This window comes from Typha angustifolia, chromosome 10 (assembly GCF_048772165.1).
Source record: "Typha angustifolia cultivar Huaian chromosome 10, ASM4877216v1, whole genome shotgun sequence".
In the NCBI taxonomy this organism is placed as follows: Eukaryota; Viridiplantae; Streptophyta; class Magnoliopsida; order Poales; family Typhaceae; genus Typha; species Typha angustifolia.
Window position 1 is genome coordinate 11,739,450 of NC_133248.1, and position 25,232 is coordinate 11,764,681.

The window sequence follows — 25,232 nt, forward strand, 5'->3', positions numbered from 1 at the left end:
AAATCTAATTTTTTTTTAATGCAAATAGCCCTCTAGTTAAATAAATAATAAAAAAAAAAGACGTATATATCATTTATAATTTTCTGTATTTATTTAATCGAGATCGCCTCAAGTCGCTGTCGGGAATCAAATACCAGAGAGCAGAAGACGAAAAAGACTGTCGGCATCATGTGGTGAGGACACGTGGTAGGCTTGAATTTTTTTTCAATTATTAATAGTAACCGTGGTTTAGTTTAGACTTATGCATTTTAATCTATACTTTAGATTTTATGTACTAAAAATGATTTAAAAAAAAATCTCAAATAAAGGTCCCTTAAAATCGAAGGAAATAAGAAGTTTACCTGTTATTCATCATCTTCATGCATAAAAACTTTATGATAAACTTTTAATTCTCCTTCTCTAGACACCAAATTCCGATTAAGTTACATAAGAAAGTAAGTTACTAAGACAATTAGGGTACAACAAAGCCATCATCAATAAGAGGTAACATAGAGACACCAAGATATGAAAAGATGATACTGTCCACGAGGCTGCTTCACTCGGCATAGGAGCCGGCGACGGCGCAGATATCGCCGGTGGAGTTCGCCGGTCCACGATCACCTCGATCATCAACCTCTGGCCCTTCTTGCAGTGATCGATGTAGCCACTAACATAGTAGTAAAATCCAGGCCTATCAAGAACAACGAGGGTGTTTCCATCCTTGAACGTAGTACCATGAACGCTCTCGTTGCAATGGTAGTAGCCTCTTTTATCCACTCTAACAACTGAGTCATTCTGGTACGTGAACACTGGAATAGGAAGAGATTGTGATATTAATGAAGCAATACGAGGAAGATCTAGAGGCCACGTGAAGTTAATAACACGAGTGATAATTCACTCACAAATCGAGTCCCCAACATGGAATGTGACCTTGCTGGCCCAAGTTTCGTACAGTTCAGTGTTGTTCATGTCAGGCAGACGCCATCCGACGGCGTCGCCGACTTTGTATCGACCCGCGGCCACTGCGAAGATGATCGACGAAGTTGTGGTGAAGAAGATGATAAGAGACTTCAAGGTTGAAGCCATTTCTTTCTTCTTCTCGTTTTAATCTCCTCGATCCGCTTAACTTTAATTATCCCTGGTTAACGCTCTACTTTTTTAAGGAATACTTGTGACGGAGAGATGCGAAGTAGCCGTTATTAGTTCGTTGTTAGCTTAAAAAGTGGAGGACGTGGTCGTGGCCTTCTAATAAAATCGGTTATGGCAGCACGTATTTGTTTGTAATACTTGCGATCTTACGGATATTGAATATTTTCCATCTATGGTTTATATAACAACCTCGCATAAGTGTATAGATTACAAATCTATAATGATAAGTTTGTTATTCTTATTGTGATACGTGCACATTTGCTTATTGATGTCAACTTATGATTTGATCGGTATCATATTAGAACCGGATTAATGGGATGAGTCAACTATGAACTCATGTACAATTTTGAAGAAGAGGTGCAAGAATTTTTGAAAAAGGAAATGAAATGGCCCACGACTCAAGTTCAATCATCAGATACATAGGCAAGATAGAAAAATATCATGCAATTAACTCGTACGAATATGAAAAAAATGGGAAGAAATATCCATTTATAACATAAGAAGAAACACTTCAAAATGATGGGGGAATAATTCTCTTCCTACAGTATTACCTGCACATAAACTGCCCAAAATGAATACCAAGTTTCAGCAGCAACAACCGATTCGAATTGGCATCAAGAGGCACAGACATTTGACATCTCAGTAACAGCAGCAACTATTTATGATATGAGGCCAGATTCAGCTACAAACTACGAAAAACATAGGCAAAACTCAGATTTTCCTTGTAGGTGGAAGGCCCTATCCTACAAAAGAAGAGAATGAGAAAGGAAGCATTCCAGAATCATATGCCAAACATCAAGTCCATAACTTTGGAGAGGACCGATTTTGTAGGAGAAGCAATGGCTCCGGAGGAACAGCTCTGGCCACTCTTATCGGTGTTTGTAACACTATTTTGCAATAGATAAGGGTGAGGAGATGGTCTCTGCGTGCTCCAAGCTGGAGATCTGCTCCCTACTGCAGGCTGCGAGGACAAGGGAGCTATAAAGCCCCCATTGTAGTTGTTATTGAGGCTCTCATCCAAATATTGGCGCTGCCAAGGATCCACAGGCTTCACCCCAATAATGAGAACACTATTTAACTGCTGACCATGCTTTGCAAGGGCTTTCTGGGCATCATATCGGCTCTAAACAATAAAACAAACAGAAAACAAATAAGTAACATCATAGAGAATTTAACAGAAGATTCTTATGCCTGAGCTAGACCCAGAACAATCTGGTAATGAGAATATTTGAACAGATTTTTGCTAGGGCATCAGTAAATTTGCTGGCATACAAGTCCCAAATTTCAGCACTGTAGAAGCTACAATTGAATTATACAGATTGTTCTTATGGCTAACCTATCTTGGGGTATCAGATGATTGTATGCATCTACATATCCAGCCTGATCACTTTATATGTTCACGACTCTTTGTGCCTCTAGTAGGAAGTTCTGCAGTGCATGCAATTTTGATGGATCTGAATATCCGAGTAGACAAAATTCATAAAGTTAACTAATTACAGAGTAAAAACAAGAGTCAATTTATTTCTTCTTTTGCAACTACCTCTTATCTTTAAAATGTTACTCATGTTTGTCGACACTTACCTTGTCAACAAAACCATCAGAGAAATCACATGAGTTCACTTAGGGCTCTCTTAGTTGCACAACACGGCCTAATGGTATAATAGAATTAAACATCCTATATAAATAAAGGATGAAAATGGTACCTGGTACAAAATATGAATCCAGTTAGCATCCCTTGGGCCAGGGATGTGCTTCAATATGACTCCACATTTCTCAAACTCTCTAAGAACCAAGTTGATATCACCAGCAGAAAATCTAGATAGGAAAACAAAAAGGGAGATCACCATTGCATTAGTGAAAATTACATCCAATATCATTGTTATCTAACGAAGTACTTCCTAGGCTATATTTATCCAAATAGGAGATATCCATATTGCCTAACACCGTATAATATCATTTAGAACCAATCAAACATATCAATAAATAGAAAATTCACATCCACAGGTATCATAATGATCTCACGAAGAACTAATAGCTAGAGCAAACCATAATTATGCTGCATGAACACATTGTTCGAACGTAGGAAAAGAATCATAGCATCTTACAATAGCAAAATTTGTAGCAAGAAGAGCAATATAAGCAAGGAATTTGATCGAAATCATACCCGTAAACAGTAACCCACTCTTCCTCGTCGATCTCTCCTACGGGCAAGCAATCCCTCCTCATCTCAGGCCTCGCCACCTCCCTCGGCGGAGGCAACGTGATCAGCGCCCCCGGCTGCATCACCCCGTCCACCGGCGAACCTCTCCCTTTCTCCTCACCTCCACCACCGCTCTTCCCCGGCGACCACCAACTCCCACTCCCAGGGCTCTGCTGCTGAAGTGTTCCATTTCCGCCCGATGCACCCAAATTGGACCTAGTTTTGATAGGAGACGGTGAAGAGAAGAGGTAGCTCTTGGCGGGTGGAGGAGGAGAAGGCCTAGGGTTTCGGAAAGACTCCGGCGATGCGGCCGGGAGGTCGAGGAGGGGATCTGGGGAGAATTCGTGGCGGTCGTCGAGGGAGAGGACGGGGGGCGGAGGAGGCAAGGTGGAGGAGGCTGCGGCTGCGGCGAAGTTCTCGCGGCGGAGGGCGGACACGGCGGCGGCTTGGCTTGGGGTGGCGAAGCGGCGGGAAGGGGTAGGGGAGGCGAGGTCGCGGAGGAAGAAGGAGGGATGTTTAGGGTTCGGGGTTCGCTCTACGGTGGCGGTGGTGCTCATCTTCTTCACCCTTCTTCGGATTCAAAGAAAGTGAATGCGTTCGAATTCTTCACCGGGTAATTTACGGTGAAGCCCTAGAAAAAACAAATTTAAAATCTTGAGTACAAATTGATGGGCTTTTGGGCTGGGTGGGCAATTTAGTAAATGGCCCGGCCCATTCAAAGGTTGCTCGTAACTAGGGCTGGCTATCAAAATAAACGATCAATTTGGGCCGAGCTTAAATTAGAAAAATAAGACTTAAAATTAATTTTAAGTTGCCAATCAAGCTCGACTCAAAAAGCTTGGAATATATATTACACAGTTGGATTTTGATCTAAAGGTTTATGATCTCTATACCTAATCCCTATCCACACCCACGGCCTTATATGTATATCTTTAAATAGACCCACTACATTAAATGTATTTGCAAACTCACCTTCATTTCTCTACCCATATCCTATCACATTAGATGCCTGGGACTTATCTCATCTCAAGAAAGTCATAGAGAATTTTACTGCTTGCTCTGGATGAACTACACCAATACCACCTTCTACTGATCAGAAGGAAGGTTGTTATTATTGTTGTTGTTGTTGTTGTTGTTATTGTTGTTGTGTTATCAAAAGCATCAAATTTATTAGTAATTCCATGAGCTTGGTGTAACTGGCCTTAACTTGAGCTCAGTTGAAATTTAAGTCAAAAATAAATTTTGAGATTAAGTTTTAAGTCAAGCCTGAGACTCGGCTCTTTACCCTCCTACTCATGAATCATTATTATAAGTTGTCGACTAGCCTATATAATTATTCTGATTAAGTTATTAACACATTAAATGTAACATAATTATTTGAGCATATATTTGAATAATAAGTCGATACAAAAGCTTTTAAACAGTTAGATAACAATGTTTTTAACACGTCATCTTATATTATCATGTTAGATAACCCATTAATCTAACAGAGCAACAGTCTAAGTTGTTGGACATCACAGCAACAATATATATCATACATTTTAATCGATATTTTCCCAAAACGACCACTGTAGACATGAACTGACAACTACCCCTTCTTTATTGAGGCAAAGGCAACTATTATACATGAACTACCAATCCTACAATGATTTGAGAGAATGCTATTCTCAGACAACTATATCTTTCTTCACTACATGCACTATGGATATGATTCAGATTCACTGGAAGGATGACCTTCTAATATTTGCATCCGACCTCGGACCGCAGCTCATAGTCCTTTCCACCTTCGACCGATCGCGAAAGTCGTCGGAGCTCCTTCTCTGTGAGCTCTTCCTTGCAATATCCCTCATTGCACCAGCCAAGGAAAGAGTAGGGTTTACTCTTGTTGTCTTGTTAAAGTTCTTGCAGAGAGCCGTGTGTGACTCCAGAGCTCCTTCCATGGTTATCGCCGTGTCGTGCCTCGTGTGCTCCTTCACCGCCTCCGAGCAAAGCCCGCAGACCCACTTGCCGCAGAAGAACGTCGTGATCATGTCGATGTAGCTGCGAGTGCATTCTTCAGACATGCCGCAGCACTCACACTTGACCAGCTCTACTTCATTAGATATGGTGGCTGGCCGGAGATCCTCGATGAAATTGTCTGCCCCGGTCGGGACGACGTCGGAGTAAACCCTACGAAGCGCTTGATACTTCTTCTGTTTGGCGAAGTCGAGGAATTAAGAAAGAAAGAAAAAAAAGAATTTAGTTAAGATTAGTACATGCATGATGATGTTGGTTTTAGGAGCAATGAGAATGTTACCATGGTGGTGTAATTACTTTACCTTTGGTGGAAGTAAGCATGAGTTGTTTTCTTGTGTGACTGGTTCGAATTGCATGGTTTCTCTCTTTCAAGAACACTTTTATCTCTCTCTCTATCTCTCTCACTCTTCTATAACTCTTCTGTAAACCTTTGCAATGGCACGCCCACCCTTTTATAGATGGTGACTGTCGCTTTAAACTGCGGTCCCAAAAGTTTAGATGCAGGAAAGAACCATAGAGATCGTGAGTTGAGAGTGCTACAAACAAAAGTAAGATAAGTTGTAACCTTCATCAGTTGGGATGTATCTGGTGAACAAGATTCTCTGCACTCGAATCGCAGGATTTTGACTAATTCAATGGATCCTTTTCTTTTACTTCTTTTTTCCTTTTTAGATATACTTCAAGTGGCAAAAGGTATGGAATTTCTAGTCTTCTCAAGATTGCGGCTTGTGATCTATCACGAGCTACGTATCACGATTAGCCGCCTTGGATGTGCATCAACAAGCTAGCCTATGAGCTCTAAAACATGCATGATCTAGTAGAGAAAATTAATATACATTAGATGGACCACCTTGATCACTGATGTATATGATTTACTTGTGACAGAGTGGAATTTCATGCATGGCCATCAATGTTATGAGTTGCAATTAAATTGCTTCAGCAACTCGCATGGCTATCAAATTGATGCCTGGATAACTATCAGATATCTTAACCCTGTGGATAGAATATTCAATAATAAAAGCTGAAAACAAGTTGCAATATTGTCGAAAGCGTGCAATACTGATTAAATCCAATCTGATATGTGTTATTCGAGCTTCGATTTGTAATTAATGAAGCTTTTAGCAACCTAGAATTTTGTCAGTTAACATCATGCATGAAACTAAGTATAGCTACAGAAGTTTCAGCAATCATAAGTTTGCTTCTTAATTTTTCTCGAGAAAATATGAGCAAAGTATATAACGTGACCAGCCTCGTCTAATGCATGAATGGTTAATAACTGAGTAGCACTATCGTACGTAAAAAAGGTAAATAGTAAAAGTAGATCAATTCGCATGATCACTGATAGGGCCATGAGCATATAACTTTCTCCTTTGTTTCAAAACCCAAAAAAAAAAGTAGCGGTTAGGAAAGGGAGAGATGTGAGCTGAGATGATCACCAATTGTTCTAACCTCACCAAGCTGCAATCGTGACCACTAGCACGAGCAATCTTATTCACATATCATGCAAACTAAGAGAAAGAAATGGAGGGGCATAAAAAGATATTGAAAAAGACTAGTGGTGGGTATACAACTATACATAGACGATGAGTGTAGATATATGTTTGTCAGAGACCTCAAGTTTAAACTACTTAACCAAAAGGAGGAGGCAAATATAACAAAGAAAGATGAGTAAAAGCACAAGAGATCCGTGTGGATAGAGCAATTAAGGAGAGGAGGGAGAGAGGGAGGGAGGGAGGGAGAGAGGGAGGGAGGGAGGGAGGGAGGGACCATCCTCGTATAGGGAGCCAACATGCATGCCTCCTGGCCTACAAACTTTCTCCTTTCAAAGCTGAAGCCTAAATTTAACCAATCTCGTGAGCTCTTTCATGGAGTTGCAGATTGAATATTACATTAATTATTTGGTTGTGAAAAGAGAGTATTTTCTAGGGTTAGGTACACTCAGTTATTTGCTTGTGTACTCCTTTATAGTTTGATATTAGTTTGCATGTATACAGATCATCAGCTTTTCCCAGAACAGTTGGCCTTACCTGATATAATAGATGCTTTCCACACTTCGAGTGGGTCTGCCATTATATCCAGGAAACTTTAGGAGCTGTGTGATTAATAGAACAACATGGAAATGTAAAAGGAAATGTGCCTCATTCCCATTTTTAAAGTGCATTCCTATAAGCCCAATAAGAAAAGGGAATTACTAACTTTTTCTATTTTCCTGGGATGAAAAGATCACAAAAGTTTGAGATAGTTCTATACAAACAAAACTTAGATAGATACAACACACTAATTCATATTCGTTATGGGGGCGAATATAGACATCCCTTGAAGTTAATTATTTGTTGAAATTTAAATAATTTACATACAAAAAGATAAAAACGTCTTTATTCTAGTTTTCATATATTTATCTTAGCTCAAGAGTTAACCTTATTTTATTGAAAAGTAATTGAGAGTATTTCTGTATAAAAAAACATAAGTTTTGAGGGATATATTACAAATGTCAACTTAAATAAGGTATTTTATAATGGTATATACGAAAAAAAATAAAACTATTTTCTATTATTTAATGAAAACACTTAAACAGTGAAAAGAGAGGGAGTAAGAGTTGTTAGCGTTAGCGTGTGTTCATGCGAGCATTTGTAAGAGTTAAAACGTTCAGAAAAAAGCCCATATTATTTGTGTATTCGTAATTAAAAGGAGAGCTGTCAAAATTCCGAAACCAATCAGAAGGTTATCTTCGTAAGTGCGACTAATTAAGACCAAGATATTTTGGAGAGAGAGAGAGACAGAGAGAGGTGCAGTAATATTGATCGCACACCAAAGATTCGACAATGGCCCCCCAAAAAGTTAAAAAGGCAACAATCAATATCTTCCACTAACCAACCTAAAGTTGCAATAACAGGGGGAGAAGATTTTTGCTTACAAGCAACGACAGAAACGAGCGAGATAATAGCAACAAAGCTGGTTTCAATACGTCTCAAGAACTAACCAGCAGACAAGAAATTTACACGTAACAAGTGAATCGTATTTGTATAGAAGATATCAGCATCAAATCACCTGTGGAAAAGATCAGAACAGTTCCTAATTTGCTCTTAAACTCTTTGGCAGGGGGTGATGTCTACGATGGATACCCAGCAGATAACGGCAAATTACAGTGTTGCTTAACCATGCTTCTCAAGCCAACTGGATATCAAATTTCACGGCAACAGTTGCTGCTGTTGATAAGATTTTACAGTTACTGGGTTCCATATATGTTTCATAACCTCAAGATTGCACAAACTATCAAGAGGTCGTGAGCCTCTATCCTACATTCGCAGCGACTTGTATCATTGACAAAAAGAAGGGAAGAATTTGCTGAAAACAATTGTTGAACCAGTCAGATGCAAAGGCACTTCCTTCCATGTACCAGGATAGATCAAATTCAGAGCTCCCTCTAAGGGAAAATATGCACGATTCATTCCTCCCTGGGGATCTCTAGTTCTTCATTCTGGACTTGGCTGGTTTCGCTTTCTTCCGAAATTCTATTACTTAATAAAGTTAAAGCTCCCCTGCAAAAGATAGACAAGTAAAATTTTAACATAACATACAGAGATAGAAGCCAGAATTATTTACGAAATGAGGGAGCTTTTACCAAAATGAGCACATGAGGATCAAGAATTCATATAAACCTCCCAACCTATGCCCTTGAGCTTTTCTCCTTTTATAAGCACAACATCCTTCAAGTCTTGCTGATATTTAATTAGCCTATGAGAAACACCAAGTAAAACATAGTTCAAAAAGACAGCACATGATGATCAAATTAATTCTAAACAGAAAGAAAGAAGGAAATAATAATCCACCTATCCCATAGGTCAGGGTCTACAAAAGCCAGCATCCTAACTGATACCAGAGCTGCATTTGCTGCATTCCCTATGGCAACTGTTGCAACTGGAATACCTTTTGGCATCTATATAGTTTACACATAAAATTAGTCTATCTTATAGCTCTATGTTATATGTGAGGAAAAAAAATCAATTTAATAGTATCACACCTATGAACTATTCTGATAGAATCATTCATTTAGGTCATGGGTTGAGGTTGGGTAACCTAATAAATCATCTTTCTAATATTTCTCACACTGAACATTACACATTTTTTACAGGGCAGATCAGCATTCATCATTATGGATCTTCAATTCTGATGATAAGATTGAGGCTTCAGTCAAATTTCACATGATAGGATGAAACACTTAAATCCTACTAAAAAGAGATTAGATAGGATCATAGGAATAGAAGAACATTACCAAATAATCTTACGTAATTTAAGTTTTAACATTTTCTTAAGGATAAAAGGAATTCCATTACATACTTGCACAATGGATAATAGCGAGTCAACTCCATTCAGTGAAAGCTACCATTCCTGGGATGCATCAAAGCATTTTTATAAGCCTTATATCAAACTTAAGTGAAAGCATTACAATGATCATAAAGATGTTGTTTTTCACCAATGTAACTAACCTGGTAACCAGCAATTATGACCTGAATACCTCTTTTCTTTGCAGACAATGCAGAAGAATAAATCCTGTCTGATGTGCTGAAACAATTGTCAGCTGCAAAATTCAACATACAATACAATAATATTCAGTCAGGTGCTCTGATGAAGGAACACAGTTTTTCCGTTACATATGGACATAGTCAGCAATAGCCAAATAATTTCTAGGAGAGCAAACCTCAAAGGAGATGTCAAACGTTTTCAAAACCTCTGCAGCATCTTTCATTGTTGGAAGATCAAATCAGAGCCCATTATTATAGCAACATGGGACTAACTGCAGCTAAGAATTGCATATCAGTTTATCCAAACCAAACCACAAAACATTCTTTTCTAAAATAAAGATGACTGACTAGATATAGTTAAACAGAATGAAATATAACTTGGAGATAGATATCTTTTTCTATGCCTATCCAACATCAAGGTGGACAGTGAAGAACCACCCAAAAAGAGTTATAAAAGATCAGTGATTTACAACAATTCACTTTTAGACACAGCATTTGCAGGAGCCTCATGAGTTCTCACACCATCTTTTTACAAATCAAATGATAATTCAAGCACTCGTCTGTACACCAAGTATAATACTAATATCTTAGAAAAACTACACAAAAGAGCAGCACATTAAATTAAGAACAGAAATTCCCCTTGAAATCAGAGAATTAATGAGGAATATAATATAGAGCATGAATTTATCTCAAAGAAAGATTAATAATGACTACAAGTATGAAAAACCCATCTTATGTGAGAATAAGAGAAAAAGCTTCTGCTTTCTCATTTTCTGCATGCCCATATAACATCTCCTAAGTTGATAGTGGCATATATATTTCAGTTTAAAAAATTTAAGTGGTAAACAATAATTGATATCTTGTTCCAATGAAGCATATATCTAAAATAGATAGTATAATAAAAGGTAACTAGTGAAGAAAACTATACCAGGATCAAAGATATGTATAACAAAAAATTTACAAGTAAGGTTGAAGCAAAATTTGTTTTCTTAGGGGACAGATACAGAACAATGGATCAAAAAGGGTAAGAAAGAAGTTTAGTCAATTTGTTAGCCCCCTAAATGTCACTCAGACAAAATTGCAATATAGCAAAATGCTGACAGATTTGAAGTAAATTGAATCATGTACAACCTAAAAGATGTAAAAAAAAATTGCAAAGTAAGAACAACAAAAAAAGTGAAACAAGTTCCACCAAATGAGTACGAGTATGAAAAATGAACAAAATACCAACAAAAACATATCTTAGGGCATTCAGTTTCCCCTTGTTTTGGTGTTCTCAGAGTCTAACCAAGTCTACGAAAGAGATTGAATCTGATCTATAATCACCGGTGTGATAAACTATTAAAAATGTCCAGTTAAAAGATCTAGTATTCAAACAAAAAACTTTGAATAGATTTTTAAGCAAAGACTTCTCAGTCCATTGATTCAAACCAGTGTAGATGCAAGAAGTCTATCCTCCAAGAACAGTAAGAACACGAATAAACATCTAAAGCTAATAGATAATAATCGTACAAGCAACAACAGCAGGAAGCTCTCTTTGTTATAACCAACAGCGTTCCCTCGTCCATCATAGGCTAACCTCTTGCTCTTTATCATTAAAGGATAACCAAACAAGTTCCCAGCCTTCTCAACACTAGTTAAGTCATCTATCTGCCCTGACAAGAACACAGATAACATCATGATTTAGTAATCTTAATATATTGTGATATTACACAATTAAGAATAAATTGTCACCTGCATAGAATCAGGAAATGGATTGAGAAAAATGAACTTTCTGCTTATATTTATCCTGCAATTATAAATAAAACACATGAAGCTTAACTTCACTACCTAAAGCTTCATAGAAGCAATATAGCAAATAACTAAAAGTCTAAACAAATCCTTAGAGTTCTATGTGATTTCCATCATACTGTGAATAATATATCAGTTACTTTCTTTAATTCCCAATAGAACTGATTGTGAAAAAAGTTCTTAATATGCTCGAGATATAATACGTCTTCTAATAAGTAATATCACAACTAGCTATCTTTTTAGATAGGCACCCGTTTTACCTTTTCATTCTCGTTTATTTACCAGGCCTCGACCAGTAAAGTTTTACAGAAAACCACGTTTCCTAATTGTACAAATTTATAAAAAAGTTGTTGTTCTACTTAAAAGGTAAAGCACTGTTAACCAAGAGACACCAATACTTACTTGGATTATCCTTATTGTAGAAGCTTTAGGTTGACAATCAAGTGATCAACCCCTTCTTGCTCAAGCTTCTCAAGGGTAACAGCATCAACATGTTCAATTTCGACGGTCAATACTCCACACCTGGATAACAGAAAAAAATTGTGTTCATCCAATGCACAGAAAAAGCAAAATGAAATAAACAAAAGAACATGGACTGTGTCTAGATTAACCAAGATAGAATTAATTTCATTGAGAGACAACCTTTTCGCAAATTCTCGGACAGTCTCACCAACATCAGAACTCCCAATGACATGCTGATGAGAAAAAGAGCTTGCTGGCAGTTGTCAAGCGGGTCCAAACTCACTACTTTGATAGCCATCTTACTTGCTGCCCGGCGCAGCATTCGACCTAATTGGCCTCCTCCAAGAACCCCAACAATTGTATCTGACACCCTATGGATAGGTAAACCATGCTGTCTAAAAGATGAAAATATACCAGGAAAAATAAAATAAGCAAAGCAGATACATTTAGTATTATTATATAGATGTTTCATATGACATACAGCATGTTCATCCAATAAAATAATATTTAACGAGTTCAAACATCCAAAGCAGTTAAAAACTTAATCCTATTTTGAGCATATAATCATCTTTAAGTAGAAGCTCCATGAATCAAGAAACGAGTTGTAAATTATCTTCCTCTGATGAGAATGACACTGAATTAATAAGCATTTCGAAATCCAAAAATTACTGAGTGGCGAAATATTTCTATGTATGGCAAAAGATACCACTCGGCCATATAAACCAGTAATAAATCAAATCAAATAGTAACTACGCGGCAACAGTTTGACGCAACGCCACAAGAGATTAAAACGCCTTACATCTCAATAGAGGGTTCGCTCTTCTAGGACCGACGAACGAATAACCGGCAAAGGAGAGTCTGACAGCATCGATATCTTGTCCTTTCTCTTGTGGAGAACCCCAACGTCCTCCAACCACCGGCAGAGAAGGAAGGTTGTGGATTGGGGAGCAATAGGGAATGGTGATTGTAGGAAAGAGTACAGCTCGGAGCGGGAGGAACCTACACTAGCATTCTTGGAGGCCGAGGCCACCACGAGACCCCGACCGTAATTGAGGTATACGAGGTGGCCGCGGCGGCGCAGGCAGCGGCAACAGCGGAGGAGGAAGAGGGTGACGGGGGGAGGAGTGAGGAGAGGAAGACTACCAGACTAGTAGGGAGAGGGAGAACGGGAGGGTTCCAGGTCGACGGGTCGGGCTGCCTTCTCGGGTCTCGGGCCGGGACGGAAGAGGGTAAACCCAGTTCGAACCGAATTGGTTCCGGATTGGATCGACCCGGGCCCATTTCGGATTCGGGTCGGGTCCGGGTTTAACGCACATTCACAAATCGGCTCTGAACACACCATTCTGAGTGGCTTATGCGTATAACTCTGAAAGTATTTTGTTTTTGTTTTTTTATACTATATTATCCTTTTCTCTTACATTTCCATTTGCAAATTTGTAAACCAGAGAAGTTTTTGCAATATGTAAAAAGGATAGGTGTTCGTTTGCAAAAGAAAACGAGAAATAGAGTAGTGATCTTGTAACTATGTCATACATTTCCAATCATCTCGTCCTTCAGACCATTGCCATTATTAAACACGTACATTAATACATTTGGAGAAGGAGAATCTGCAGACTATAAGTAAAGAGAGTCTCATTTCCCAATGACATTAAGATTCATATAATAATTAATTACATGAGCATACATTTCATTAGAGGATTTAGAACTAATCCTTCTTAGAGCCATGCATAAACTATGGCTCGTAAAATTACACCGACGCACGGAAAAAAAAAAGGAAGAAAAAGAACATACACCAAAGTGAAAATAAACTGAATAGAGGTGATTATAGACCTCTGAAAAGTTAAAACAAAGTTTCAACTAAACTCTGACGGTAGAAATGAGGGAGAAAACACTTAAACGTGAAGTATAAATATAAACACCCTCAAAAAAAACCACCCTCAGAGTAATTAATTAGAACCCTAATTAACTGCATATGTTTCATAAATCGTGCATGCATGATTCTTGTAGTACGTAAGGAGCTCATTTGGTCAGTGTTCTATCCTTGATATCTTTTGTTATGGCAGGAATGCAGCTTGAGCTCCTCGTGATGCCAGCTTTCTTTGCATTGGCCTCCTTCTCTCTAGGGCTATTAGACTTGGACCTTGCAATCCTCGAAGACTTCCTTAGTATCTCCCTCATGGCATCGGCTTGGAAGAGAACTGGATGAGTCCTTCCTATCCTGTTAAACCTTGAACACACGCTCATGTGTGTATCAAGGGCCTCGGCTCTCCTTCCGCCGTTCTTCTCCACCTCTTCCTTCACCGCCTCCGAGCACAACCCGCATATCCACTTACCGGAGAACTTCTCCCTCACGCGCCGGATGTAGTCCAGCGTGCACTCCTCAGACATGCCACAGCACTCGCACTTGGCGTCCTCCACCTCCGATATAGGTGTAAGTTTCACGTCCATGGCCTCTTTGCTTAGATCAAAGGACAGATCGGACATCGCCCGTTGGAGTCCTTCTATCGAGAGCCTACGGGACTTCTGAGGCTTGTCGAAGCTGTTGCGCGAGAAGGACATGATTAGGGTTTCTCCATTGGGTGCCATGGCTGTTGAACTCTCAGCTTTAGGAACAGTGTGCTCTATTAGTGTATCAAGAGAACTAGATAGTAATACCATGTAGGTCACGGTAGGGCTTATTTATACTAGTTGTGTGCCATTCAGTGAGCCTATAAAGTGTACTTCATGTGGACCACAAGCATCCTCGTGATAAAGTTAAAAATAGAGGACACTTGAAAGCACTAGATTTCTCATGAAGATTTGTTAGAAAGAACATATTTCGTTTATTAGCGAATTGTTGATCTATGGCAATGAAGACATGCACATCAACATATTGGCTTTCCAGCATTCTTAACCTCATCAGCGGATTATAGCCAACAGGTTCAAATAAATCTGTGAGCCAGGTCTTGTGCAATTCTATTGCATGCACGTGAAGTTGATGTGACTGTTAGCTAGTCTATATGATCAGCGTATATCTCCTCAGAGATGACAACACTCTTCCCTGGACCATAAGAATTTGCAAGTGGATGCATTATATATATATATATATATATATAGCAACAATACTAATACGTCTTAATGTCTTTTATAATTCAATTCTCTAAGGATTAGGAGTTTATTGTTCACTCTGGATGGTTGTTGGTTGAAATAAACTTTTTAACTTGACCAAATGGTATTAGCAACTTGCAGCGTAATAATTGTAGAAAGTTAGCTAGTTAAGGGTAATACGAAATAGGTAGATTCACGCGTCGAACTGTTCTGGCCATGCATGTATGCTCTTCTCTGCATCATAACATGAGTGGATGGAGTACATAACGACATGGTTTTCTCTCAACCATGAGATACCTTGAATCTTAGAAAAGGAGAAGAAATCACGTGAAGCCTGATGCGTACTGCGCTAGAGAGAGAGAGAGACAGAGACAGAGACAGAGAGTTGATGAGTGGTCAAGTGAATGGCACCATTAGAGCATTAATGCAGAGAGAAAGGAGATAGGAGTGAGGTGGCGAGTGCAAGAGAGAGAGAGGTACGTAATAATCACATGAAACCTAGGGACGTGTGCCTTTCTTTTTGGGTGGCGCGTTCACACTGCATGGCTGCATGGCATTTGGATATATACACAATGAACTTGGACTTGGTGTGGAAAAGAATCAAATTCGCTGTTACTGTGAGTAAGGTGCCCTTTAATTACTTCAAGAGCATATATGCATGCATGTTGGCTTCTCTTTCCCGAAGCCAGCCTTAGATGGATATGTAGCAAGTTTAAAGGCTTAACCTTTTATTATCACATTAACACTCCACATATGAATATTTATGTCACCTATATTTTTCTTTTAATACCTAAAAAGTATCTTATGTTAATTTTAATACAACCATAGCATGGAATATGAAATATTTTATTATTTTTAATATAAAAATTAAAAATACTCTGCATGTAACCTTAAAATCTAATTCCTATTTCTATTTTTTTATCGCCCCTATTTTTGTCTTTCATCAAGAAAACTAACATGCTCGAGGCATTAGAAACAAAATTTAGCATTAAAAAAATAATAATAAATATGGTAGGATGTACATGATAATAAGGCAAATACTTCAGTAACTCTAAAATTTATAATTTTAATATAATAGCTACAATAATCGATTTTCTCATATCAGTTCTACACCACATTACTTAAACAATGACACATTAGTTATTTAAGAAAGTTAGATTAGGTACGCCTAACTCCCAAGTTACACGTTATTTTATTCCATTAAGATTTATATCTTTTAGCTTTTAGATGTGATAGATATGATTAAGCATTGATTATAAGATATATCATTTCATATTATGATGGTTTAAATTGGATTCTTTATCTCTATAAGAGATAGACTTCTATTTAAATTTAATTCTTTATCTCTATATGTTATAAAATTTTAGTTTAAATTAATCTTAAACATATAAGATATATGTATATAATTGAGGAAATAGAATTTAATTAACTTTCAATAAGTTAATTATTAAAAGACATCAATACTCTTATTCTGATACATACACTGATACACATTACTCTCAATTAAGAGTATATATATTTTTTATTTGATAAATTACCAACATAATATAATTGTCAAAGAAAAATCATGAATGATATACATATAAAAATATAATTTAAAAGAATATATACATACATTAAAAAAAAATTTGAGGGTCTACATGCAAAATAACTCGTTAACATATGTGTATATATGTAAACAAGAGATTTTTAGAAGGTATATAATATAGTCAAATATTAACTTTGAAAGGTATATATGCAAATAATTTTTTTTATAAGAGTATGCATATAATAAGATATTTTTAGAAGAATATACATACAAAATTATTCTATGTTTTTATACTAAAAATATAATTTAAAAATAAGTAATCGCATGTCGAACCTATTATTCTTATTATACTCTAATTAAGTATTTCATACAAAGGAACGGAAGAAGAGCTATAAAACATACAGTATTTTCCATAAGTTTTCTTGAACAATAGAGGTGCCATTACTTTGTTTGTATGGGCTGAATGGATACCTCAAAGCCCAACAAGAGCCCAATCTAATTAGAATTGGACTAAAGAGATTGTCCCTCTCTCTCTTTCTTAATTTAACTGCTCCAGAAGAGAACAATCATCGCGTACGGATGTAGAGTGACGTTGCAAACTGTAGGTCTCAGACAGAGCCTACAACGGTATAACGGCCACATTAGGATTACATAGGGAAGTTATGAGATCTCGGATAAGGATCGCAGTTATCTACCCAAATTGGATCTAATCAACGGTTCGGATCAACCCGATGCCCCCTTTGAACACGAACCACGCCCTTCCTCCGTCAGCTGTGACGTGACTAAAACGGATCCACCTAAGTCCAACGCAACCAACTAAAATAAAAATTAAAAAAAAAAGAAGAAAAAAACGAGGACCAGCGCATCAGTAACCCAAACCCTCCACGTGTCATGCTGAAACACCACAAGCGCGTAGGCATACAGCCACTGAAAGACTGGCACGCAATGGTGGTGTTGTAAATTCCTGCAGCGTGTGAAATAGCAATTCCTCATAGAGCAGGGGAAGAGGTCTATACTCTAAAGTAGCGGAAGGCAATGTTGCGTGCTCGATTTTTGAATATGTAGAAGAAGGATTACTTTGAAAGAAAAGAAGAAATTTCATTATAGTGAATTAAATAATAGAAGACATTTTCCATTTGCCCTCCTTCCCCTCGGAGAAGAGTTCGGTTGCGCGAAGAGAGGAGATACAAACCATGGAGCGAATCGTACCGGTCGAAGAGCTGACGTCCGGTGCGAGCGGCCGCATAATTCCGGTCGTCAGGAACATAGGGCAATCACTCCCGTCGCATAGAACATTCGTGCGCCTCTTCGTCTTACTCCAGTCCATCGTCCTCTGGTTCTTCGTCCTTGTTCGCCGCCGGAGCTCTAAGTCTTCGTCTTCCTCGGCTGCGGGAGCGGCAGCGCTGGTCTCTTCGGGGAGTCGGAGAGGAGGGGGGTTGAGGAAGAGATGGAGAGCGGCGGAGGAGGAGGACGCGAGGAGGCGGAAGCTGCTCGCGGAGGCAGTGGATATGATGGGATCGTCGGACGGCACCGGCGGAGGGAGGTGTAGGTGGGAGACTTTCGAGCTCGTGGGACCCAGAAGGAACGCGCTCTTCTGTCGATCGTGGCTCCCGGCGACAACGGGGGACATGAGGTGAGCTTCGATCCGATTATAGGGTTAAGACTCGTGTTCTCTTGATTAGTATTTGGAGAATTATATATATCAGCTTCAATTCCAGTCGATTGATTCGAAGTCGTCGAAAACAATCACAATCTATGCTCCTATTGGTTTTGGGTGTTGAAATATTGAATCGTAGGAATTGATGATTTTGGGAGCTTAAATGAGTTAAAATTATAACTTTTATTTTACGATTGGCGGATTTATTTTGATATGCGAGCAGAACAATTTCTTACAAAAGTTGTCTTATTTCCAGGTTATTGTTTTGTCGGTGTTATCTTACCTTTCCTATTTACTCCCCTTTGAAGGCGCCTGAAGAGTGAAAGTAGACTGTACTTGATTAAACTTATTTTATGATATGCCTTATTTTGAAGGTTTAAGTGCATCGAGAAATTTGACAATGTAAAGATGTAGAAATGAAGAAAAGTGAAGTCTTGCATGTATGACAAGGAAGAACATCCTTTGTGAAACACCTTGTTAATAGATGGTGGACTGCAAAAGTTAGGTTGCTAGCTTGTAGCAAGTTTTGGACCTTTAAGTCATACATAATTTGGTCCTAAAACCAGAAGATTTATGTAGTTTAGTACTTTCCTCGTAAATCATCAAAACTTATATTAGTTTTGGGGCCAAAGGACTTCAAAAGCTATTCGTGACAATTTTTCTGCATGTCACTATTTTTCTAGATTCATGCGTACTTTACGTATTCCTGATTAGACTTCAGTCGGACAGCTTAGACTAACACACATGATGCACTGACGTCTTTGTGCTGGCCATTGAGAACCCTGTGTGTCGGAGAGTATTAGATAAATCATACTTTATCCCATTATAGCATCTTCCTTTATACACAAAAAGTTATTATACAACTAGCACTTTTTAAGATTTTGATCATATTAAGTTATTAACTATTAAGATTCGGTACATGAGGCTTGCTCCCTCCTAGGGAGTTAGTTAACAATCTAATAGATGATCCTGCATATCTAGTTCATTCTATTCTTTCTAACAATATTGTGTGCGGACATTACTTGTTATTGCATGCTCGTGTGTGTTAAATAGTTGCCTTATTTCCTTTTCAGAATTGTTCTGCAAAGATATTAGTAATTTGGTTTATGAGTTGCATGAGACATCGTTTACAGATTCTCTCTCTTGTTGTCAATTGTAGGGGCATTTTGCTGATTCTTCATGGTCTCAATGAGCACAGGTAATTGATTCATGAACTTGTCAAATATTGTAGCTTTTGTTTCATTTTTTGATTTTGTGTGAGAAATGGTTAACAAAAAAGTAGAATGAACTATCAAAAGTAGTTTGGGTTACTCATGTTAATCATGTGAAGACCATCAGTCTGTCTGACTCCGTTATTGACGTTTGCCTTTTCCTCTATTCCATACTTCTCATTTGGACATGTCTAAACAATTAGCTAATTGCAAAAGATTCCCACACCAAAGCAACACTGTCAAGTTATATAGAATCTTATCTGATTGCATCTTGACCTTCTTGTCAGTGGAAGATATGCACATTTTGCGGAGCAGCTAACATCATGCAACTTTGGAGTATATGCAATGGATTGGATAGGTGGGGTTTTTTTTTTTACTTCCAACTTTTTTATGTGCTTGCAGGTTCCCTTCCCAATTTATCCCAGCAGTTGGCTTATGTCGACAAAGAACCAAGATTAAGTATCCTCAGATGGAAGGGGTGTTAGTGGAGATTATATATCTTGGAAATAATTCTGCTACCTGATGTGCAAAAAAATATTCTAGCATCATCAACTCTAGATTTCTTAGAAAAAAATTCTCATCTTTTCCTTCTGTTTTCTACAAATAATCTCTCGTCATGCATAATTGGAGAGATGATGATCCCCAATGCTCAAGTATTTTTTTGTTTTCTTACTTTTACTGAGTTATGTTCTTTACTGTTTGGTTTAGGAAAACATAAACCATCAATATGCATTATAAATTTTAGATGTTCTATGTTCATCTTAATCCATGGCAAGTTACATAAGGTCATTGTTTGTAACCTTTTGTCTTGACTCTTGACCAGACCTCCTTTCAGTTTCCATTGAATCTATCGAACTCTAGTTTTGATTGCTAGATCCTTCTTCTGGTTTGATATCCTTGTGAATTTCTTCTAGCCAGAAACACAAATCACATAAAATTTCATTGTAAGATTAAAAAACAACCAGATGTATCTTGTTCTTTGACAGGCCATGGTGGTAGTGATGGATTGCACGGATATGTACCTTCATTAGATTATGTTGTGGAGGACATAGTAAGTTTTTTTTTTTTCTATCGTCCGATGATTATTAGGCAATTATAACTGATTATTTGATCATTCTGGTTGGCAATCAGTACTGATTGTTTCCTCTGTCAATTAATAGGGAATGTTCCTGGAGAAAGTCAAATCGGATAATCCTGGCATTCCATGTTTCCTCTTTGGTCACTCTACTGGTGGAGCTGTGGTTCTAAAGGTAGTTCATCTAAAGAGATTTTGTTTTGGAACTTCAGTTTCTAGACTGTCTTTGTTTCTTGGCTCATCTCTAGTTAGAATTTCACAGGCAGCTTCCTATCCTCGTATTGAATCCATGCTGGAAGGAATTATACTAACCTCACCAGCATTGCGGGTAAAACCGGCTCATCCTATTGTGGGGGTAAATCCTTGTTACACTATCTTCATATGTGGCATATTCCTGTATTAGTATTTCACTATTTCTTCTGTATATTTGTTTTATACGCCATCTTTCTATTTAACTGTTGCCCCTGAAGCACCATTTGGATAAAAGGATCAAAACACACACGCCTGTGGTGCTGATGTCATGTAACAATATCGAAGTTGATATTTTTCCCATTGAACAAGAATGTGATAACACATTGGTTGCTATTTTGCAGGCTGTGGCACCTATATTTTCAATTGTAGCCCCCAAGTTCCAATTCAAGGGAGCCAACAAGAGAGGCATTCCTGTGTCAAGGGATCCTGCTGCTATGCTAGCTAAATACTCTGATCCTCTGGTTTACACTGGGCCAATAAGGGTTAGGACAGGCCATGAGATTCTAAGGATATCATCTTATCTTATGCAGAACCTGAAATCGATCACCGTTCCGTTCCTGGTTCTGCATGGAACCGCGGATCTGGTGACAGATCCGTTGGCTTCTCAAGATCTATACAATGAGGCTGCCTCAATATACAAAGACATTAGGCTCTATGAGGGCTTCTTACACGACCTTCTCTTTGAGCCCGAGCGTGATGAAATAGGCAGTGATATCATCAACTGGATGGAGAGGATGTTACAGCAGAGAAACTAATGGAGATAACAATGCAAATGGTGCAAACAGCTTCTAATTGCAAACTTCCTGGCAAACCTGGACCTTTCTCGCATTCATCTGAATCCATTGATCTCTACCGTGTCTTTATTATTTTCTTCACATTTGGGCATTGCTAACTTGTGAAATCAACGTTTGTATAAATGCATTCGTCAAAAGCAAAAACTAAAAGAAAAGGGTAACATATTGTAAATAATAAGTGCAGCTTAGTTGAAATGTTGAAAACATTTGCTTTCTATATTTGCAATCTTGTCGTATTGTTCCAAGGAACTTGGTGTCTCAGTCACTAGAACAGTACGGATGAGATTGAGTAAGATATTGGCTTTTGTTTTTCCTCTCATTTAATTATAGTTTCTGGTGTCATGCACATCTCTTAGGATTCAACTTACAGGGGATTGGCGTGAGAAAAATTATCCAAGATATATTTATCCATTAGAAGCAAAAAGAAGCACTAAATTTTGCCACATGACCAAATGGTTCATAAAGCTCTGTTATTTGTGACTCTTATCCAATCTGTTTGCCATATATACGTTAATCATTTGCATCTTATGGGTCACAAACCTATTTGATATTTCCATGGAGATGGTGACATGAAACCCTCAAAATCATATATGTGGGATTTGAGGTGTCGACCAATTGATTGCTCATCAGAGCAACATACAATCAAGTTACCGAATAATTAATAATTGGGCTACTAGTCAAGTGTGGTAGGATGAGTGGCTAAGTTTAAAGCCTCATGAATGCCCTAATTAAAAGCTCTCCTATCATTTGCTGTTGCCCAACTTGCCTAATATAATAATTAAGCCCTCTTTCCTTTCTCACAAGCCACAGCCTTTTCTTTTGCTTTCCACTCTTACTTCTTCCTCCTCATCTCTTCTGCTTGCCCATCTGATAATAAAGTCCAAATCCTTTAAACTCAAAAGTATAATATATATCCACTCATTCTGATCTTATCTTTACTACAAAATCTCTGTCGACCCTTTAATTAATCACGTCTTAATTATCTCATTGCAAGTGAAGAAAAAGGGAACTCAATCAAGTAGCAATTTTTAAGACTTAGCCTTACAGGCTGGGGGTTTTCTCTGTGGGTTTCAGATAATTCTCGGTGTGTCTTACAAAAAAAAAAATATACTATCATAAGATCAAATTGAGGACTAATAAAGTCTGTAACAATTAAAGTGCATCTAGATGTGGACTGCCTCATTAGTACAGCTGCTAGCTAGTATCTTTCAAAGAGGAGTGCTGTTAAGGAATTAAAGGGCTTCTGGTTCCAAATATCATAATGCTGTTCAAAAGTGACCACCACTCACTATGAATAACAGCCACATACTAAGCCAAAGGAAGATGTTATAGGAAATATAAATGACAAATATTTACCACTGAAACATTGCTTCTAAGAATAGCTTGATACTTCTGTTCATCTTCAGCTACATTGGATATTAATCGTCATATAACATAAGACGAGTGATTCTTTTTGCTGTGTAAGTATAAGACTTCCAATAATTATCACCAAAACTCTATGAATGATTAGGTCGTCCATCTCCTGCCGGTACAGTTTCGTGGTACTCCTTCTTGATCAACAGCTCAAAGGGTGTTCTCTTTGTACGTCTGCCAGGTACAGGAAATCGGACATATGATAGAGTTCTCTCTTTTTTTTTTTTCTTTTTTTTTTTCCTTTTGCTTTATTTTTCAGAACTGATAAAAAGAATGAGTTAATAATAGAGGAGGGCACTTTGGCTCACCCTTTAAGCTTTCCTAATGGATAAGTTTATGCATGCCATTGAGAACTATATCTAGATCTTTTTAAAAAAAAGCTTATCCATTATATGGGCTTAATTATGAACATCAAAGGCAACTTAGTTAGCAAAAATTTCCAGCTCTATTAGTCGAGTCTTTGTAGTACTTTATATGATCTTAACCTAATTAATTATAATTGTAATTAATTAGCATAAAAGTTATGGCCTCCCCTCCTTTGGTGCTTTTTAGGGCCCGATGGAGCTACTCTTGCATGCGCCCACCATTAAGGACATATGTTGCTATCGTGACAACCCCCACTCGGCCATCCAATTTCGCCTTTTGAGTCCAAAAAGACAACGGACGTGTATAATTTCTGGTCCATTGGTTAGCTAGCTCGGTTGAGTAATTAATAAAGAAACATATTAATTTGGAGGAGGTGTAATTAGAGAAACTTAATATTCCATTTGAAGAGTCCCCCTGCGTGGGTCATGAAGTCATGATGCTCAAATCAACTATATCATCAACCATGGAGTAATTAAGTAGAATACGATTAATTATATCAACCAAGGTATTGGTTTCATAGCACCAGGTTTCTAGCTAGTAAAGGTACTCGTGAACTCTTCTTCTAGCTTACCCTCTAAGGCACAGACGTGTATATGGACGCCACGTGGCTGGCTAGGTGTCGACCACTCATTCGAGCCAACCCCAGGCTAATTAGTAATTAGTAATAACTATCTCAGTTAAATAAAACCACGTTTTCGAGATGTGTCCCTACGTGAGGACTTTATGGTAAAATCCTCGCCACTAACAATAATGTCCTCTTGTCGCTTTACTTCCCCTTTAAATACCTCTCCCCCCCCCCCCCCACTTTCCTCCTCGTTGCAAGTCATCACTTCCTTCTCCTCTCCTCATTCTCTCTCAGAAATTTTCCACAAAACCCCTCCAAAGAGCCGAAAAACGCCAAAAAGGACAGAATCCGACAATGGAAACGACTGTAGCCCAGCGTCTTTTGCATATGGTACGGGTGGTGTACTACATGATACGGAAAGGCGTCTCCAAGAGGAAGCTGGCGATGGATCTCCACCTCCTCCTCCAGCGTGGTAAGATTGCCGGGAAAGCCCTCGGCAATCTGATGACCTTCCACCACCACCACCACCACCACCACTACTCCGGCACGAGCAGCGCCGTCTCGGCCTTCTTTTGCCGCTCCATGGACCCGAACCTCTCCTTCTCCAATCCTCGCGAGGTCGAATTCAGTTGCAGCAACACGCCTTCTTATCCCTTGTTCCATCTCAAAAGGCGAAAGCATCGCCATCGCAACAACAATGTTAACGAGTACAGCGACTACGATGTCGCCGAGATGGCGAAGGTGTTCGACATCCTCAATTCTGAGGCGTCGGATGCCGAGTCGGCGGCGGCGACGCCGATGTGGAGCTTCGGGAAGAGCCCGGCGGTGGTGAGGCAGCTGAGGATAACTGACTCGCCGTTCCCGATCAGGGAAGAGGAGGGGGAGGCGGACGGCCGCGTCGACCAGGAGGCGGAGGAGTTCATCAGGAGGTTCTACGAGCAGCTCCGGCTACAGAGGAGTGTTGCAAACACACCGGAGTATAGTTTCCGAGCTTGAGTTAGTCAACACTGAGATAATAAAATATATTTGTGCTCCAGTGTAAATATCGTAAGCTTAAATTGCTGGAATTATTATGCTGTGAGTTCTAATCTCTTTAGCTGCTTATTTTCTTCAGTTTAATTATTAGACTACTTGTTTGGAAAAATTATCTGGGAAGATTTTTCA

General features: G+C 38.5%; 6 protein-coding genes and 1 long non-coding RNA gene across 14 annotated transcripts; 2 read left to right on the plus strand and 5 right to left on the minus strand.

The window, feature by feature from the left end:
- Nucleotides 1-417: 417 nt before the first annotated feature.
- On the minus strand, nt 418-1,065 carry LOC140769283 (early nodulin-like protein 7). Its single transcript, XM_073109948.1, has 2 exons — nt 882-1,065; nt 418-788 (listed from the first exon to the last, which is right to left on the minus strand). The coding sequence occupies exons 1-2, from the start codon at nt 1,063-1,065 to the stop codon at nt 418-420; spliced, it is 555 nt and encodes a 184-aa protein (XP_072966049.1).
- Nucleotides 770-3,935, minus strand: LOC140768464 (nuclear pore complex protein NUP35). Of its 2 annotated transcripts, XR_012105764.1 has the most exons (4): nt 3,293-3,935; nt 2,832-2,943; nt 1,680-2,251; nt 770-788 (listed from the first exon to the last, which is right to left on the minus strand). XR_012105764.1 is itself a non-coding variant. In XM_073108743.1 (3 exons), exons 1-3 carry the CDS (start codon nt 3,883-3,885, stop codon nt 1,910-1,912), a joined length of 1,047 nt encoding a protein of 348 aa, XP_072964844.1. In that variant the 5' UTR covers nt 3,886-3,935; the 3' UTR covers nt 1,649-1,909. The 2 variants fall into 2 exon arrangements, 1 of the variants encoding a protein (XP_072964844.1); XM_073108743.1 differs by lacking the exon at nt 770-788 and having other exon boundaries at nt 1,649-2,251.
- A 1,111-nt stretch (nt 3,936-5,046) lies between these two features.
- Nucleotides 5,047-5,391, minus strand: LOC140769284 (uncharacterized). Its single transcript, XM_073109949.1, has one exon. It carries the CDS (start codon nt 5,389-5,391, stop codon nt 5,047-5,049), a length of 345 nt encoding a protein of 114 aa, XP_072966050.1.
- A 2,739-nt stretch (nt 5,392-8,130) lies between these two features.
- On the minus strand, nt 8,131-13,300 carry LOC140768017 (uncharacterized). Of its 7 annotated transcripts, none has more exons than XR_012105669.1 (11): nt 12,920-13,300; nt 12,301-12,483; nt 12,061-12,180; nt 11,602-11,656; nt 11,380-11,522; nt 10,044-10,139; nt 9,832-9,923; nt 9,683-9,733; nt 9,175-9,281; nt 8,967-9,079; nt 8,131-8,883 (listed from the first exon to the last, which is right to left on the minus strand). It is a non-coding gene; the product is annotated as an uncharacterized lncRNA (long non-coding RNA). The 7 variants fall into 7 exon arrangements; XR_012105664.1 differs by having other exon boundaries at nt 11,380-11,517; nt 12,301-12,491; XR_012105665.1 differs by having other exon boundaries at nt 10,044-10,145; nt 12,301-12,491.
- Nucleotides 13,301-13,762: 462 nt separating this feature from the next.
- On the minus strand, nt 13,763-14,756 carry LOC140768852 (uncharacterized). The gene has a single exon (XM_073109290.1). The coding sequence runs from the start codon at nt 14,704-14,706 to the stop codon at nt 14,140-14,142; it is 567 nt and encodes a 188-aa protein (XP_072965391.1). The 5' UTR covers nt 14,707-14,756; the 3' UTR covers nt 13,763-14,139.
- A 2,956-nt stretch (nt 14,757-17,712) lies between these two features.
- Nucleotides 17,713-21,943, plus strand: LOC140768779 (uncharacterized). The gene is made up of 7 exons (XM_073109183.1): nt 17,713-18,368; nt 19,552-19,590; nt 19,891-19,961; nt 20,590-20,654; nt 20,764-20,853; nt 20,941-21,033; nt 21,272-21,943. Exons 1-7 carry the CDS (start codon nt 17,929-17,931, stop codon nt 21,683-21,685), a joined length of 1,212 nt encoding a protein of 403 aa, XP_072965284.1. The 5' UTR covers nt 17,713-17,928; the 3' UTR covers nt 21,686-21,943.
- A 2,388-nt stretch (nt 21,944-24,331) lies between these two features.
- On the plus strand, nt 24,332-25,149 carry LOC140768874 (uncharacterized). Its single transcript, XM_073109323.1, has one exon. It carries the CDS (start codon nt 24,423-24,425, stop codon nt 25,062-25,064), a length of 642 nt encoding a protein of 213 aa, XP_072965424.1. The 5' UTR covers nt 24,332-24,422; the 3' UTR covers nt 25,065-25,149.
- Nucleotides 25,150-25,232: the final 83 nt, after the last annotated feature.